Consider the following 14,594-nt stretch of genomic DNA (forward strand, 5'->3'; position numbering starts at 1 on the left):
TCAGAAAAAATATAACTTTATTTACAGCATGAAGACTTTACAAACAGTGCATTTTGACAGCAGATAATTTTAACTGTATAAAACTACAGTCTGGGTTTGAATGACACCTGATGGAGAGCTGAGACTTTTACCAACAGACTCAATAAACTCTGGACCTGATTAGATCTGTAGATCTACCAGGGTAAAACATGCTCTACAACACAACATTTATGACTATGAACATTTTCAAAACCAAAAGTCTAATTTACGAGCCCAAGTGAATGCATCACCAAGTCCCATCAGGAGGAGAGGAGAGGTGCTGCAATGTTCAGTGTTGAAGAAACGTAGTCCCTTCTTATTGTTCCAAAACAGCCGCAGGAGATGGAGGAGAAGTTTGATGCTGAAGTAACGTCTATGAAAACGTCCACTGATGAGATCACGTAGACAACGTTTCTCTGAGGGGCTGCTTTAGAAAGCATGGACTGTAGGAGATGGGGACCAAACCACCGGACCAGTTAGAGGATGACCCGCTCCACCTCTGAGCCACAGCGGTCCCTGTTCCATGTTGGACCTCAAACCTTCAACATGGAACAATGAAAGGTTCACTTACACCAACATTATTTTCTTCTTCTGTAACAAAGTTTACATCACGAGTGAAACGAAGACATCCTTAGTTCACGCTCAGGTCTTCAGACTCTTAAGAGGTCCTGATGGGATGTCTGAGGTGCTCTCTGAGGCTATGCAACATGTTTCTGTTGTTAGGATCAGATTTAATGACACACAGACTGAAGGCACAGACAGTCAGTAATAATGCTGCTGTCAGTCCAACATAGAGGCCGATCCTTCCCCTACTCTGATCTCCTGCTTCTGGTTCTGGTCTCTCTGGTGGTCTCTGATCTCCTGGTTCTGGTCTCTCTGTTGGTCTCTGATCTTCAGGCTCATGAACAGCTGCTGTAAAGGACAATAATAGAACTGATGACTGTTTCATGTCGTCCTAGATTGAAGATGTTTGTGATTTACTCAACTGACTTTACTCACCAGTCACAGTGAGATGACATCGGGCCCAGCTGGAACCAGAGTTAGTGAACACTTCACACCTGTACCAGCCTGAGTCTTCAGTCCTGAGTGAGGACACATGAAGTCTGATTCGTCCCTCTCTGAGGACGTCTTTGTCACACTGGACTCGTCCTGAAAACTCTTCATCCTTCAGTGGGACCTCGACTCCTTCATGGAAATGAAACAGGATTGGGTGTTTGTGATTGTGATCAGTGAACATGTCACAGAAGACAGAGCAAAGTTGTGTTGAGCTGTCAGGTTTGGGTGTGAAGCTCCACTCCAGTGTGACGTCCTGGTTCTCCTCTGCCTGATAGGTGTGAGCCACATTCACTACTAATGTTCCTGTAGAGGAGACAGAGAGGGAAAGAGAGGAGCAGAAAAACACCGTAACATGTGAGTCTGTAAACAGAGTTTCTAATGGAAGTGTTGAAGTGTTTCAGTGAGTCTCAAAGTGGATCTCCTCTTTTCTCTTTGTGGAGGATAAAGTGAAAGTGGAAACTAACCACAGTCACAGCAGCTCAGCGCCATGAGCAGCAGGAACCTGGAGATCATCTTCTCCCTGTCAGAGGAGACACACACGCATCAGGTCAAAGGTCACTCCTACAGTCTGTCTGGATCATTCAAACACTCTCTGTGCAGTGACGTGTTTCTGTCACTAGAGGGAGTCAGTGACAGCATGAGACCAGTTCGCATGAAGCTGCAGGGATCAGAGAGCTCTGATGGTCACTTTGTGAAAATATGCTTCATCATTTAAAGAGAGTATCTTCCTCACTCCACCCTCACCTTCATGGGTTAACGGGAAGTTCTCTGAACTCAAATCTATGGAAAGCCGTTTGAGCATTTATTCCATATCCTTGATATCAAGCGTCAGTTCCCTGCACTAGTGAGGTCTTTTACAGCACTAGTTAACTAGTTGAATGTTGAAACTCTTACTAGTTAACTAGTTGACAGCAAAAACTCCTACATGTTGACTAGTAAAGGCCAAAATCTTTACTAGTGTTACTAGTTAGAGGGATTTTAACATTACTAGTTAACTAGTAAGCCCACAAAAAGTTTACTAGTTTACTAGTAACGACAAAAATGTCCACTAGTAACACTAGGTAAAGTATTTTTTGCAGTACTAGTTTACATGTAAGGCTCAAAATTGTACCTAGTAAACTAGTCAGCAAAAATGTGTCAACTAGTAACACTAGGGATGGAACAAGGAACCCTACTAGTTAATTTATGAGGTCTCAAATGTTCACTAGTCAACTAGCAAAGCCAAAATATCCACTTGCTGCACTAGTGACGTTTTATAAATCTTGCTAGTGAACTTGTTGGCTTAATGCATTCACTAGTAAAGCTATTGGGGAAAAAAGGCTCACTAGTCACACTAGTTGTACAAATTGGTAATGAAGAGGCGGAAATATTTTTCATTATGGCATTCTATTGGCTCTCATGTTCAAAATTCAAAAGACATCAAATCAGGACTCAGGATTTTGATATTATCACCTCCCCTAATCAACATATTGCATACTAGTTAACATGTTAGCTTCAAAGGAATGCAGCTAGTGAACTAGTTAGAGTCTATTTGTCCTTACTTGTTCACTAGTAAGGTAAAAATGCCCACTAGTTAACTAGTTAAGGCTAACAATTCAACTAGTTGCTCTTATGAAGACTTTTTAAAGCTAACTAGTTGCCTATTGAAATAATAAAATTGACATGTTATACTAGTTGGGGTATTTTTTGCTGCACTAGTTTCACAAGTGTGACTCAAAAGTGTGTACTAGTTCACTACGATGATCCAGATAATCACTAGTTGTTCTAGTGAGGCCATTTAAGACCTTACTAGTCAACTAGTAATGCTTTTAATTTTTAAAAAGTAAACATGTTAGAGTAAAAATGTCCACTAGTTACACTAGTACAAGACATATTGGCCTCACTAGTTGAATACTGAAGACATTTTACCCTACTAGTGTACTAGGTAATGAAAAAGCGAAGCACTAGTTGACACTTGCATTTTACTAGTTAACTAGCAAAGGGCTGCAATTGTCATGCATTTTAACTAGTCATGTTTTATAGTGTAACTAGTTCAACTAGTTGCTCACAAATGACTACTAGTAAGCACTTATATTTGTAACTAGTGAACTAGTGTGAAAAATTGCCTCACACAAGTTAACTAGTAAGGCAAAAAAGACCCCAACTAGTACAACTAGTAGATATTTGTGCTCTTACTTGTTTACTAGACAACAGTTTTAAGACTCACTAGTGAACTAGTTACGTCATAAACAGTCTTACTAGTGTTCCTAGGGACAATTTTGCTCCTACAAGTTCACTAGTAATTTTAAACATTGCTTTACTAGTATGAGTGTTTGAAACTTTGCCTTAACTAGTCAACTAGGAAGCATTGTGTGCCTCACTAGTTAAACTAGTAAACCTTACAGATTCACTAATTTACTAGTGATGTCAATATACCATTCACTAGTAGTACTAGCAAACATTTTGCCATACTAGTGAGCTAGTGAATACATTTGAGCCCAACTAGTTAACTAGTAGTGTTCTAAAGACCTTAACTAGTATTCCTAGTGGACATTTGGTCCTTACTAGTTGACATGTTAAGTGTAACATGCTGGACTAGTGTCACTAGTGGATGGCATTCAAATGAAGCAGGCGGGACAATGATTGTGATTGGTCAATGTCTGCTCTGTGTTCTTAAAAGTCTTAAAGGGCCTGTTTAGAATTGTAACTTGAGTTAAGGCAGCAGTTTGAGGGGTTGCCTTTTTCTTTTTTGTACTATCATGAATTGCAATTCACTGATTATGCTTTAACAGAATACATTTTTGACTCATGTACACATAAAAAACCATGAGACATTTAAAATTACATTTTCATGTGTGATGCACAGGAATGTGTGTTCACATTATGTAATTGATGTTGTGTTATTTTTGCTTATGTATAGAGTGGTAAGATGGTGAGATCCGGGGCTTGTAACGTGTGTAAAAACATTTGTATGAACACAAAAGTTTTCTTGTAAGTTTCTAAAAAATTTCCTTTTGTTTAACTAATAGCACAGATAATCCTAGAGACAGGTTTTAAGGACAATAGTTGAATGCAGCTTTACATGGATTTAAAAAAAATAAGGTTTTGCATTTCCCTTTGTCTTTGTTGCCTCATTTTCTGTTCAGATGAGAATGCTTTTATTTTGAAAGCACACAGGAAACATCTGTGTTACTAGTACTACTAGTAGAATTTTTGCACTTTGATATCCCTGATATCTGTGATATCAAAGTGCAAACATCTACTAGTACTACTAGTAACACAGATGTTTCCTGTGTGCTTTCAAAATAAAAGCATTCTCATCTGAACAGAGAATGAGGCAACACAGACAAGGGCAATGACAACCCTTTTGATTTTTTCATCTAATTCAAGGTTGCACTCAACTATTATTATTATTATTATTATTATTGTTATTAATAATAATATAATAATAAGAAGATACATATGATCTACATAGATTAATATATGGCTGTTCAAAAGCCAACGGAAAGAAATCAGAAATAAAGTACAGGCTTTTATATACTGAATAGAAAATCATGCCAAGGTGAAAAAGATTGTGTGATTAGCATCAGGGAAATATCATCAGGCTTCAAGAGGTTAATTTTCTTATGGGTGTTATTCTCTCTGGAGAGCCAATGGAACGTTTCAGTTTATGAATCTCTCCGCCTACTCATTAGCATCCTCTGTAACTAGTATAAGTAGAGTGCAGTTTGATTTTAACTAGTAGTACTAGTCAATATTTTCAGCCCTACTAGTTAACTAGTCAGTTCCAAAAGACTCAAACTAGGATTTCTAGTGACATTTTGCTCTAGCTAGTTAACTAGTGTCCCCTTTGGCACCTCACTAGTTTACAAGTAAGGTGTGAAAGAAACTCACTAGTCAACTGAGTATTCTATTTGTGGTTACTGGTTAACTAGTGAATCGTTTTGCCTTACTAGTTAGCTAGTAAAAGCCAAACTCAATCACTAGTGTTACTACTGGACTTTTGGCTGTCACTAGTTCACTAGTTACAATTTTGAACCTTACTTGTAAACTAGTCCTGCAGAAAATACTTTACCTAGTGTTACTAGTGGACATTTTTGTCATTACTAGTAAACTAGTAAACTTTTTATAGGCTTACTAGTTAACTAGTAATGTTAAAATCCCTCTGACTAGTAACACTAGTAAAGATTTTGGCCTTTACTAGTCGACATGTAGGAGTTTTTGCTGTCGACTAGTTAACTAGTAAGGGTTTCAACATTCAACTAGTTAACTAGTGCTGTAAAAGACCTCACTAGTGCAGGGAACTGAGGCTTGATATCAAGGATATGGAATAAATGCTCAAACGGCTTTCCATACAAATCAGTATTTGAACTTTAAACATTTACTACTTTGACTTTTACTGAGGTCAAATATCATCAGAGGAGTCAGACTAAAGAGTAATAGTTTAGTCCTCTTCCGGTCGCGCACAGCATGATGCGGGTTCCTATGGGGCGCCGTTTGTAAAGTTGTGCACACCGAAACTAACAGCAACATTTCTCCACATTTAGCTCCAAAACGTCATAAAAACGTAGAGTGATTTTTTAAAAGTCACTTTTTTATCACATTTAGAGAAATATTTGTGATCTTCTTCACATTTCATTTTGTTGTGAAAAATATATTAAGTTGAAATAATTGTTAAATCCAAATGCTAAATCTAAATCTAAATGTTAAATGTAAATCTAAATATTAAATCTAAATCTAAATGTTAAATCTAAATCTAAATGTTAAATCTAAATCTAAATATTAAATCTAAATCTAAATGTTAAATCTAAATCTAAATGCTAAATATAAATCTAAATGTTAAATATAAATCTAAATGCTAAATCTAAATCTAAATGTTAAATATTAAATCTAAATGTTGCTCTGCGATCCTAAATATTTAGCTGATATGCAAATTCACACTGCAGCCCAGCGGAAATACCAAAATAAAAGCTTCAGAAAGAGATACAGACTTAGCAATAGCAACTTAGCTTGTTCGTACCATAGACTGGGTTAGTTCTGTCTCTGAGCGTTGTGAAATCCCTTTATAGCCTCCAAAACTGCCTATGCGGCATTTTTACAGCGGGCAGTCCGGCTAGTAACCCGTAAGAGTCATACTGACAGACTATGGTTAGGATATATGTATCAATTTTTTAAGCTTTTATTTTGGTACTAACAGCGCCCAATACAAAGTCACACTGCCGCCCGGCGGAAGTACCAAAATAAAAGCTTCATAAAGCGATACATATATCCCAACCATAGGCTGTCAGTATGACTCCTACGGGTTACTAGCCGGACTGCCCACCATAAAAATGGTGGATAGGCCGTTTTGGAGGCTATAAAGGGATTTCACAACGCTCAGAGACAGGACTAACCCAGTCTATGGTACGAACAAGCTAAGTTGCTATTGCTAAGTCTGTATCTCTTTCTGAAGCTTTTATTTTGGTATTTCCGCTGGGCTGCAGTGTGAATTTGCATATCAGCTAAATATTTAGGATCGCAGAGCAACATTTAGATTTAACATTTAACATTTAGATTTAGATTTAGCATTTAGATATATATTTAACATTTAGATTTAGATTTAGCATTTAGATTTAGATTTAACATTTAGATTTAGATTTAACATTTAGATTTAGATTTAACATTTAGATTTAGATTTAATATTTAGATTTACATTTAACATTTAGATTTAGATTTAACATTTAGATTTAGATTTAATATTTAGATTTACATTTAACATTTAGATTTATATTTAGCATTTGGATTTAACAATTATTTCAACTTAATATATTTTTCACAACAAAATTAAATGTGAGGAAGATCACAAATATTTCTCTAAATGTGATAAAAAAGTGACTTTTAAAAAACCACTCTACGTTTTTATGAAGTTTTGGAGCTAAATGTGGAGAAATGTTGCTGTTAGTTTCGGTGTGCACAACTTTACAAACGGCGCCCCATAGGTTCCTTCCTTGGTTTGCTCACACCAGAATGAAGTGCAGCAATCTCCTCTTGTATGTTAAATAATCCCATCATAACAAGAGAGTGAACAAGTCTGCAGTAAACATCATCATCATCATCCTCATCCTGATACTACAAACACAAACAACATAAACTATTTCATATCAAGACAGAATATTAACACGAGAAGCTCCTTAGTTCTTATCTGAGAACATGCTGCTTATTATTATTAGACACTTTATATTTCACACCTTATGTCTTTGATTTACTCTCATGCTTCAGATTAATAGTTTACAATTTTCAACCAGATCACTTCTAACAATCTGAAGCAGTAGTTCATAGATCGCAAACTTTCAGTCATCGTCTTTCACCCACTCCTCCTCTCTTCATCCAGCACTTTCATTACTCACAGTGAGTCTCTCTCAGCAGACCTGAAGCTCTGTGAGTCCCCGAGTCTCTCCTCAGAGCTGCAGAGGGATCAGCGATTGTGAAGAACTATTCAGAGATAATAAAGTCTCTAACAGACTTTTCTACATCAACACTGACAGCTCCACGAGCCTCTGCTCCCGTGGGGACCTCCAACATATTGAACATGTTCAAATAAAGGAGAAAGAAAAGATGTCTCCAAGAAATGTCAGGAAGAAGACACAAACTGATGAGCTTTAGTTGAAGACTGCTTTGATCCTAAAAGAAGAAGACATGAGAGCAGAATGAAGAAAGGGTTACACACTCACCTTGTTACAGTTCTCTCTCTCGGCGGAAGAACACATTGAGAGAAGAGGAGGTGTGGACGCTGCTATATTTGAGTGAACGCATACTAAACCTTTTCAGGGATTAGTCCGCGTGTGTCAAAATATAGTTTTTGCAAGCAGGAAGACGCGCCAGACCCGGAAACGGAGTCATGGCAACATTGATATGAACACGGCACATCAGCACAATACTATGGAGCCCCTAAAGTGACATGTGTAGAATTTTTTTTTTGGAAAGTATCTCGTGCGCACGAGATACTTTTTCGTGCGCACCAGATACTTTCTCGTGAGCACCAGATACTTTCTCGTGAGCACCAGATACTTTTCTCGTGAGCACCAGATACTTTCTCGTGAGCACCAGATACTTTTCTCGTGAGCACCAGATACTTTTCTCGTGAGCACCAGATACTTTTCTCGTGAGCACCAGATACTTTCTCGTGCGCACGAGAAAGTATCTGGTGCTCACAAGATACCAAGCTAAAACTGGAGATCAACCAGGACCCAACTATTCAGAGATAGTAAAGTCTCTAACAGACATTTCTACATCAACACTGACAGCTCCATCTATGGTTCCCACGGCTCCACGTAAACAGTCTAAAAGCGTATTTTAACCGAGTTCTGTGGGTTAGATTGTCACCGTTATAAAATATTTATCTGTCACAGAGTAAGGTGACCTGGATGATGACGTAGTTGATTGATACCTGTCAGTTATGAAGTTATAGATACCCCTGAAGATAAACAGGTTGATTCATGTTGTTAGAGGAACATGACTGAAAGTGAGCGATGTCTGATTGTTGTGTTTAATCATCACACAGCATGTTATTGACTTGATGATTTTTCATAGCTCGCTCTTTGCTTGTTATAAATAGGTTTTATTTTGGAGGGGGGATTGAGTAATTTGTGTGTGTGTGTGTGTGTGTGTGTGTGTGTAATCTGGATGAGAGCGCCTTGCGTCCAGGATGAGACCCCTCGTGCAGTGATACGCAGACCATAAACTGAAACAATAATGAGTTATAAACCTTTTGATTTGCAGAGATGTCACGGAGGTTATTCTGAAGAGGTCGTGTTGTTGCCTACGCATGGCTGAACTCTTTAATGGTGTTGTATAAATGTATCCATACTTCTCCATGCGTAATGACGCATGTATGGCAAATCGTATGAAATAAATGACGCAGTTTTTTTGTACATTTTCAGTAAAGTTTAGCTCTTGATTTTTAGCTTGACTTTTCACAGGATTTTAAACATTGTGCAGAATGCAGAATAAAGTGTTCCTCATTTCTTTAAAGTAGAGTGGTTGATATCTGATATGAGTGTTAAATGTCCTCTGTGTTTCTGAGTCAGTGATGGAGTACAGCTGTAAGAACCTTATGTGAATTGAAATGTTCTATATTTTGTTCTAATTTCAAATTTTTAAAGAGGATGTTAAAATTTAAACTCGACTTTCTGACCTTTTTCTCATCAGAAGTTTGGAACTTCATCATCGAGCCTCCTGAGGAATACGGCGTCCCTAATGTCATCATGGTTGTGGACGACAACCCAGGTGACGATGCTCCAATCTTCATCCCCACTGATGATGATGATGTTGTTGGTGACGATGATGATGGTGATGTGCTTGTTCTTGCAGGTGTAGGTGCAGGCATTCCTCCACTCGAGTTTGACAAGGACATCCAACGACTGATGGACCTTGATGAGGTGGATGAGGAGGACGAAGAGGACCTAGAAGATAAAGACAGAGAAGATGAAGACCCAGACGACAGTGACGACTCAGACGAGGAGAGTAAAGAATCTGGCCACGACTCAATGTTTGACTATGAGTTTGACGAGGACATCCAACGCCTGATGGACCTTGATGAGGTGGATGAGGAGGACGAAGAGGACGATGAAGACAGAGAAGATGAAGACAGAGAAGATGAAGACAGAGAAGATGAAGACCCTGCTAGCCTTCCTGTCCTCGCTGGTCCTTCTGCTGGTCCCCCTGTCCTCCCTGGTCCTTCTGCTGGTCCTTCAAGTCCACCCTTCATCCCGCAGTGTCCAGAAGAGTGTGCACCCTCAACCTCAGGCCTCAACTTCTTCCTGAAGAGGAGCAGGGAGGAGAGCAGCACGGAGCAGGTAAGTAGAAAGAGGCCGAGGACGTGCGGTGAAGAAAACCCTGAAGACTGAGCTCCTTCCACATCAGGCCTCAGCTTCAGCACCAACCAAAGATCCTGGCACGGTCCTTTCCAGTTCACAAGATGGATCGAGGACGGTGACTCTGACTGAAACACAGAGCCTACTCTTTGCAGGAAGGGAAAGTATACACCCACATAAACACACAAACATGCACCCACACACTAGAAATACAAACTATGACGATTGTTGTTGATTTCTTGATGAATAGATGTCTGCACACGAGGTAAGTAGAGATGAATGTCTCTGTTTAAAAAGTTCTACACATTTTTATTCTCTCAGTAATTCAGAGATTATTTTTCTAACTAACTCTGTCAGTGTTTTTTCTCATGATAAGGTGAAGCAGACAAAGGTAAGTTAAGACTCAGTCACAACATTAAAAACTCTCCTGTAAGTTTCCATCCCACTCACTGATCATTTAAAGGACTGAGTGATAAGGATTTAAATGGCTGTAATGGCTGAATCCATGTGGTCAAGGTAAAGTATTATTTAAAGATTATGCTGATGACATTCTCCTGCACCTCTGATTATGGTTTCATAAGTTCATTATTAACCCGACTCACTCTCTTGTTTTACCTAGACCAGCAGTGACGATGAGGAGGAATACGACTGAACATGGAGAGAAGAATATTCTGGACCAGATGAGAAGGATGGATGAGCAGAGGACCTGCTGCAGAGCGGTGGTAGCCTTTCTTTCAGTGCGCTCAGTAAGTGAACCCCTCTCTGAGACAACAACAGTAACATTAGATTTATAAAGTAGTGATATCATTAAATTGTGTAATTATTCTCAAAGCAGTCCAAAAAAACGTCTGAACTCAGAGAGGAACATCTTCCTGCACAAACACAAAAAAGGCCACTTGCATATAAAAAATAGACATGATTATAAATGTTCACACTGCATATTTATACAAGTCCTTGTGGAGCTGAGCTAAGGAGTGATCAAACAGATCTCTAATACTAAAAAACACAGATGTTAGTTTGTATCAGGGAAAAGTGCATAAAAGCATAAAACCAGAGGGTTCTGGTAAAGTGAAGTTTTCATCACAAAAATAAGTGAAATTGAAGGTGACAATAACAGCTGTGATGCAAATGTTTTTTAATGGACCTGGGTGCTGATAATCAATAAAGGAAAGAACGCACAAAAAACTCTAACCTAGAGCTCTTTACAGAAATAAAACTTAACAGTTAACTTAACCACACAACAAGTGAACAGCAACATTAAAAGGTTAGAGTGAGTGAGCTAATCCCTGATCCAGTCCAGACTGTAAACAGAAGCCTTGTTACTACACCACAAGAATGAATATCATTTATTTACACTTTCTTGAGACAGTCATTATATCATCTCTGACTCCACCATAAAATATCTCACAGAAGTTTTTTCTTCTGTTTCTTAAACATTTCCTGCATGAAGAAAACAAAATCCCATCCACCACTCAACGAAAAAATAGAGTGAATGAAATCCGATTGTAAAGGACAGGATCAAAACATCTGAAACGAATAACCATACTGATTTATCAAATAAATAACAAACTAACAGTGGTGGACAAAGTACACGTCTTCATTACTGAAGTCCAAGTATAGATCCTCCTGGTCAAATATTACTCCAATACAAGTGAAAGTTGCTCAGTCAGATTATTACTTGAGTTAAAGTACTGAAGTACTTCCTTTTAAAAATACTTAAGAATTTTAAGTACTTTTTAAAAGATCTCTAAACGTATTTTCACAAAGCATGAGTGCCGTCAAGAATACATAGGAGAACATTCTGGTACATTATGTTTATTTAGAAACCATTACTTGAAATCTCTAAAAACTATACCATGGAATAAAAACAGAAACTAAATTACTCCAAGCACAGACAACTTAGTTTGAAATGTTCATCTGAAATTTAACAAATCTTATGTAGCTCTATATGATACGTATCATTCTTCGTTTCAAAAACCCCTAACAGGCTGAAGATATGACCATGGGTGCTCATGTGGAAAATTATAGCCATCATTACCACCTCTGAATGAACTGCCTGATCTGAGTAAAATTTGCTCTGTGTTTGCTCGAGACGCACGATATACAGGTACGACTAAACCACTGAGACAAACAGAACTACATAAACACAGTTTACTGTCTTAGGATCAGATTTCAGAAAAGAGAAGGAAATTCATGAACTGATGTCAAAGCCAAAGAAGTGAGTAACTAGAGCACTGATAGAAATGTAGTGGAGTCAAAATTAGAATGAATTGTCTTCTGAATGTAGTGGAGTAAAAGTAATAAGTTCCCCCAAAAAATAATACCCAAGTAAAGTACAGATACTGTACTTTACTTGGGTACTGTCCACCACTGCAAACTAACAAGTCAGTGTGTTAGCTGCTTAGCTTGTTAGTAACTTAGTTAATAACCAGTTAAGTAGCTTAGTTAGTTAGTTTGTTTGTGAAGAAGTACCCAACTAACTAGGTGCATTTCGACCAAGAGTTACCTAACCCAAATTTTACTGCTGGATCACACATATATCCGGTGCGTCGTGCGTTATAGTGTTCTGTATTCCTGCGGTCAAGCCAAGGTCTGTGGCAATGATTGTTTTGTTTGAGGATTATATCAAGAAAACTATCTCTGAGCGTGTGTGAATGAATCGTATTCTAATTTATTTGATAAACTCATGATATAAACATGAGATGAAAGGAGCTCAAATATGGTTTCAGGCTGCACGGACAGCGACTAGTATTTTCCAATGAGCCCTAATATGAAGAAATAAACTGGATTTCCTTCAACTGTCATATCCCAAAAAATGGGAAGTACCCAACTACTACCAAACTACCTGATTGTTTTGTTTGAGGATTGAAAAAAGATGAGCATAAAGTGTATGTGTGTGTGTGTGTCAGTGAGTGTCTGTCTCTTTATGTATGAGAAACAGTGGTTTTCATGATGTTGTATTCTAAAGAAATTACTTTCTTCCTTAGCATTAGACATTTTGTAACCAGTTGAGGGCTCCCAGCTAGAATTAAAAAGACTGCAAGTTTTACAGACAATGCTCTTGGATTTGTTGGATTTTTGTCAGCCCAATGGCTCCCCCTGCTGGATATATGAAATAATATATGTTTCAATTGCTCTTTTCACTGAAACCAGCTTTGTTATGACAAGATAACGAGATATAGAAGTCAAAACACGAAGTTAACAACCAAAATTGACTTCTTCTTCTCACAGAAGGCAGAGTTGTTAAAAAACAGACATCTTTTGACAAACATTTCCCTGAAACGGAAACAAAAGAAATCTGTCAAACAATACCATCCCCCAAAAAAGTTGTGATACTGTGTAAAATGTGGACAGAAACAGAAAATGATGCTTGGCAAAACATTAAACGCCCATATTTAACTTACAAATAGAACATAGATAACATTTGAAATGTAGAGACTGAGAAATGTCATGGTTTTGGAAAACGACTCATATGTTCCGATGAGTCCTAATATGGTGAAATAAACCTGATTTCCTTCATTGTTGTACATTAATAATTAATCATTTCTTATGCCTTGTACAAAGAGAGCACAGTTTACCTAAGTCAAATTCCTTGTGTGTTCAAGCATACCTGGCCAATAAAGCGGATTCTGATTCTAATAATAAGAATAAGAATAAGAATAATAAGAATAAGAATAAGAATACATTTTATTTATAAAATCGCTTTAAAAGTTTCTCTAAGAAAAATAAATAAATTATAGAATAGATATGTAATTAGAGAAGATAAATAAAGACACAGAGACATTGTTTAAAATCAATTATACAGTGAAAGTCTTTCTAAAGAGGTGGGTTTTGAGTCTGGATTTTAATGTGGTGAGTGAGGGAGAGAGTCTGAAGTGTTGGGGGAGAGACTTCCAGAGGGTGGGGGCAGCGACAGAGAAACCCCTGTCCCCCCAGGTCTGGTGCTTGGGTTTGGTGAGATGGGTGAGGAGGAGGTTGGCATTGGTGGAACGGAGGTTGCGGGTGGGATTGTATGGTTGCAGAATGTCGGTAAGGTAGGAGGGAGTTAGATTATGGAGGGCTCTGTAGGTGATGAGGAGGATCTTGTATTGTATTCTGGAGGTGATGGGAACCAGTGGAGGTTCTGGAGGACCGGGGTGATGTGGTCTCTGGAGCGGGAGGAAGTGAGAAGTCGTGCAGCTGAGTTTTGCATGTATTGTAATTTGTTGAGGAGGGTGTTGGGTGAACCGTAGAGCAGGGGTTCCCAAAATGTGGGTCGGGACACAAATAGGGGTTTGTGAGGTGTCTTCCAGAATGTTTTTTTTTAAAGTTATCTATAAATATGTATTATTATTATTGTTTATAAAAAAAATTATTAACCTTGTTTTCCCATGTTTATCTTCCTTTTTGTTTGAACTAGTCTGTTAATTGTTATTATGTGCTTATTATTATTATTATTATTATTATTTTTGTATTTTTTTGTATTTATTTTTTTTTTCTTCTCTTTGTTGTTTTTTTTGCTACTTATAAATAATTTGTTAACTTGTGGTGAACAAAGAAATACTGAAAAAATGCAATAAAAAAGATGAATGACAACAGCTATCTACAATTAGTGAATTTTACCCATTATAGGTAAAAAAAATATTGACAAAAATAGTAGCTAAACTTGAAATAAAACCTTGAAAATAGACAATGTAATGAGTTTTCTGT

The 14,594-nt window shown here is 37.7% G+C and overlaps 3 protein-coding genes across 8 annotated transcripts in view; 1 reads left to right on the forward strand and 2 right to left on the reverse strand.

Annotated features, from left to right (window-relative positions):
• ada2a (adenosine deaminase 2a) overlaps positions 1–7,987 on the reverse strand; it is a 28,241-nt gene extending 20,254 nt beyond the window's left edge. The window contains exon 1 of the mRNA XM_034685306.1: positions 7,764–7,987. The gene's annotated coding sequence lies outside the window, so the exon portion shown is untranslated. The remainder of the gene's footprint in view (positions 1–7,763) is intronic.
• On the reverse strand, positions 1–9,314 carry LOC117814164. Of its 4 annotated transcripts, none has more exons than XM_034685317.1 (5): positions 9,227–9,295; positions 1,539–1,594; positions 1,018–1,377; positions 832–930; positions 1–557 (listed from the first exon to the last, which is right to left on the reverse strand). In XM_034685317.1, the coding sequence occupies exons 1-5, from the start codon at positions 9,235–9,237 to the stop codon at positions 448–450; spliced, it is 636 nt and encodes a 211-aa protein (XP_034541208.1). In that variant the 5' UTR covers positions 9,238–9,295; the 3' UTR covers positions 1–447. The 4 variants fall into 4 exon arrangements, with proteins under 4 accessions (XP_034541208.1, XP_034541207.1, XP_034541206.1 ...); XM_034685316.1 differs by lacking the exon at positions 9,227–9,295 and adding exons at positions 1,819–1,854; positions 5,414–5,453 and having other exon boundaries at positions 1–930; XM_034685315.1 differs by having other exon boundaries at positions 1–927; positions 9,227–9,314.
• The window catches only part of LOC117814166 (phosphopantothenoylcysteine decarboxylase subunit VHS3-like), a 24,013-nt gene continuing 17,635 nt past the window's right edge, over positions 8,217–14,594 (forward strand). Inside the window, exons 1-4 of one of the 3 annotated variants that reach the window (XM_034685321.1) lie at positions 8,217–8,363; positions 9,241–9,318; positions 9,403–10,421; positions 10,525–10,651. In XM_034685321.1, the coding sequence (XP_034541212.1) occupies positions 8,345–8,363; positions 9,241–9,318; positions 9,403–9,938 (633 nt within the window). In that variant the 5' untranslated portion in view covers positions 8,217–8,344 and the 3' untranslated portion in view covers positions 9,939–10,421; positions 10,525–10,651. Of the gene's footprint in view, positions 8,364–9,240; positions 9,319–9,402; positions 10,652–10,737; positions 11,494–14,594 lie in introns of those variants that run through there. The other 2 variants (XM_034685320.1, XM_034685318.1) reach the window with 2 other exon arrangements.

The sequence above is a fragment of the Notolabrus celidotus genome, chromosome 6 (assembly GCF_009762535.1).
Source record: "Notolabrus celidotus isolate fNotCel1 chromosome 6, fNotCel1.pri, whole genome shotgun sequence".
Classification (NCBI taxonomy): Eukaryota; Metazoa; Chordata; class Actinopteri; order Labriformes; family Labridae; genus Notolabrus; species Notolabrus celidotus.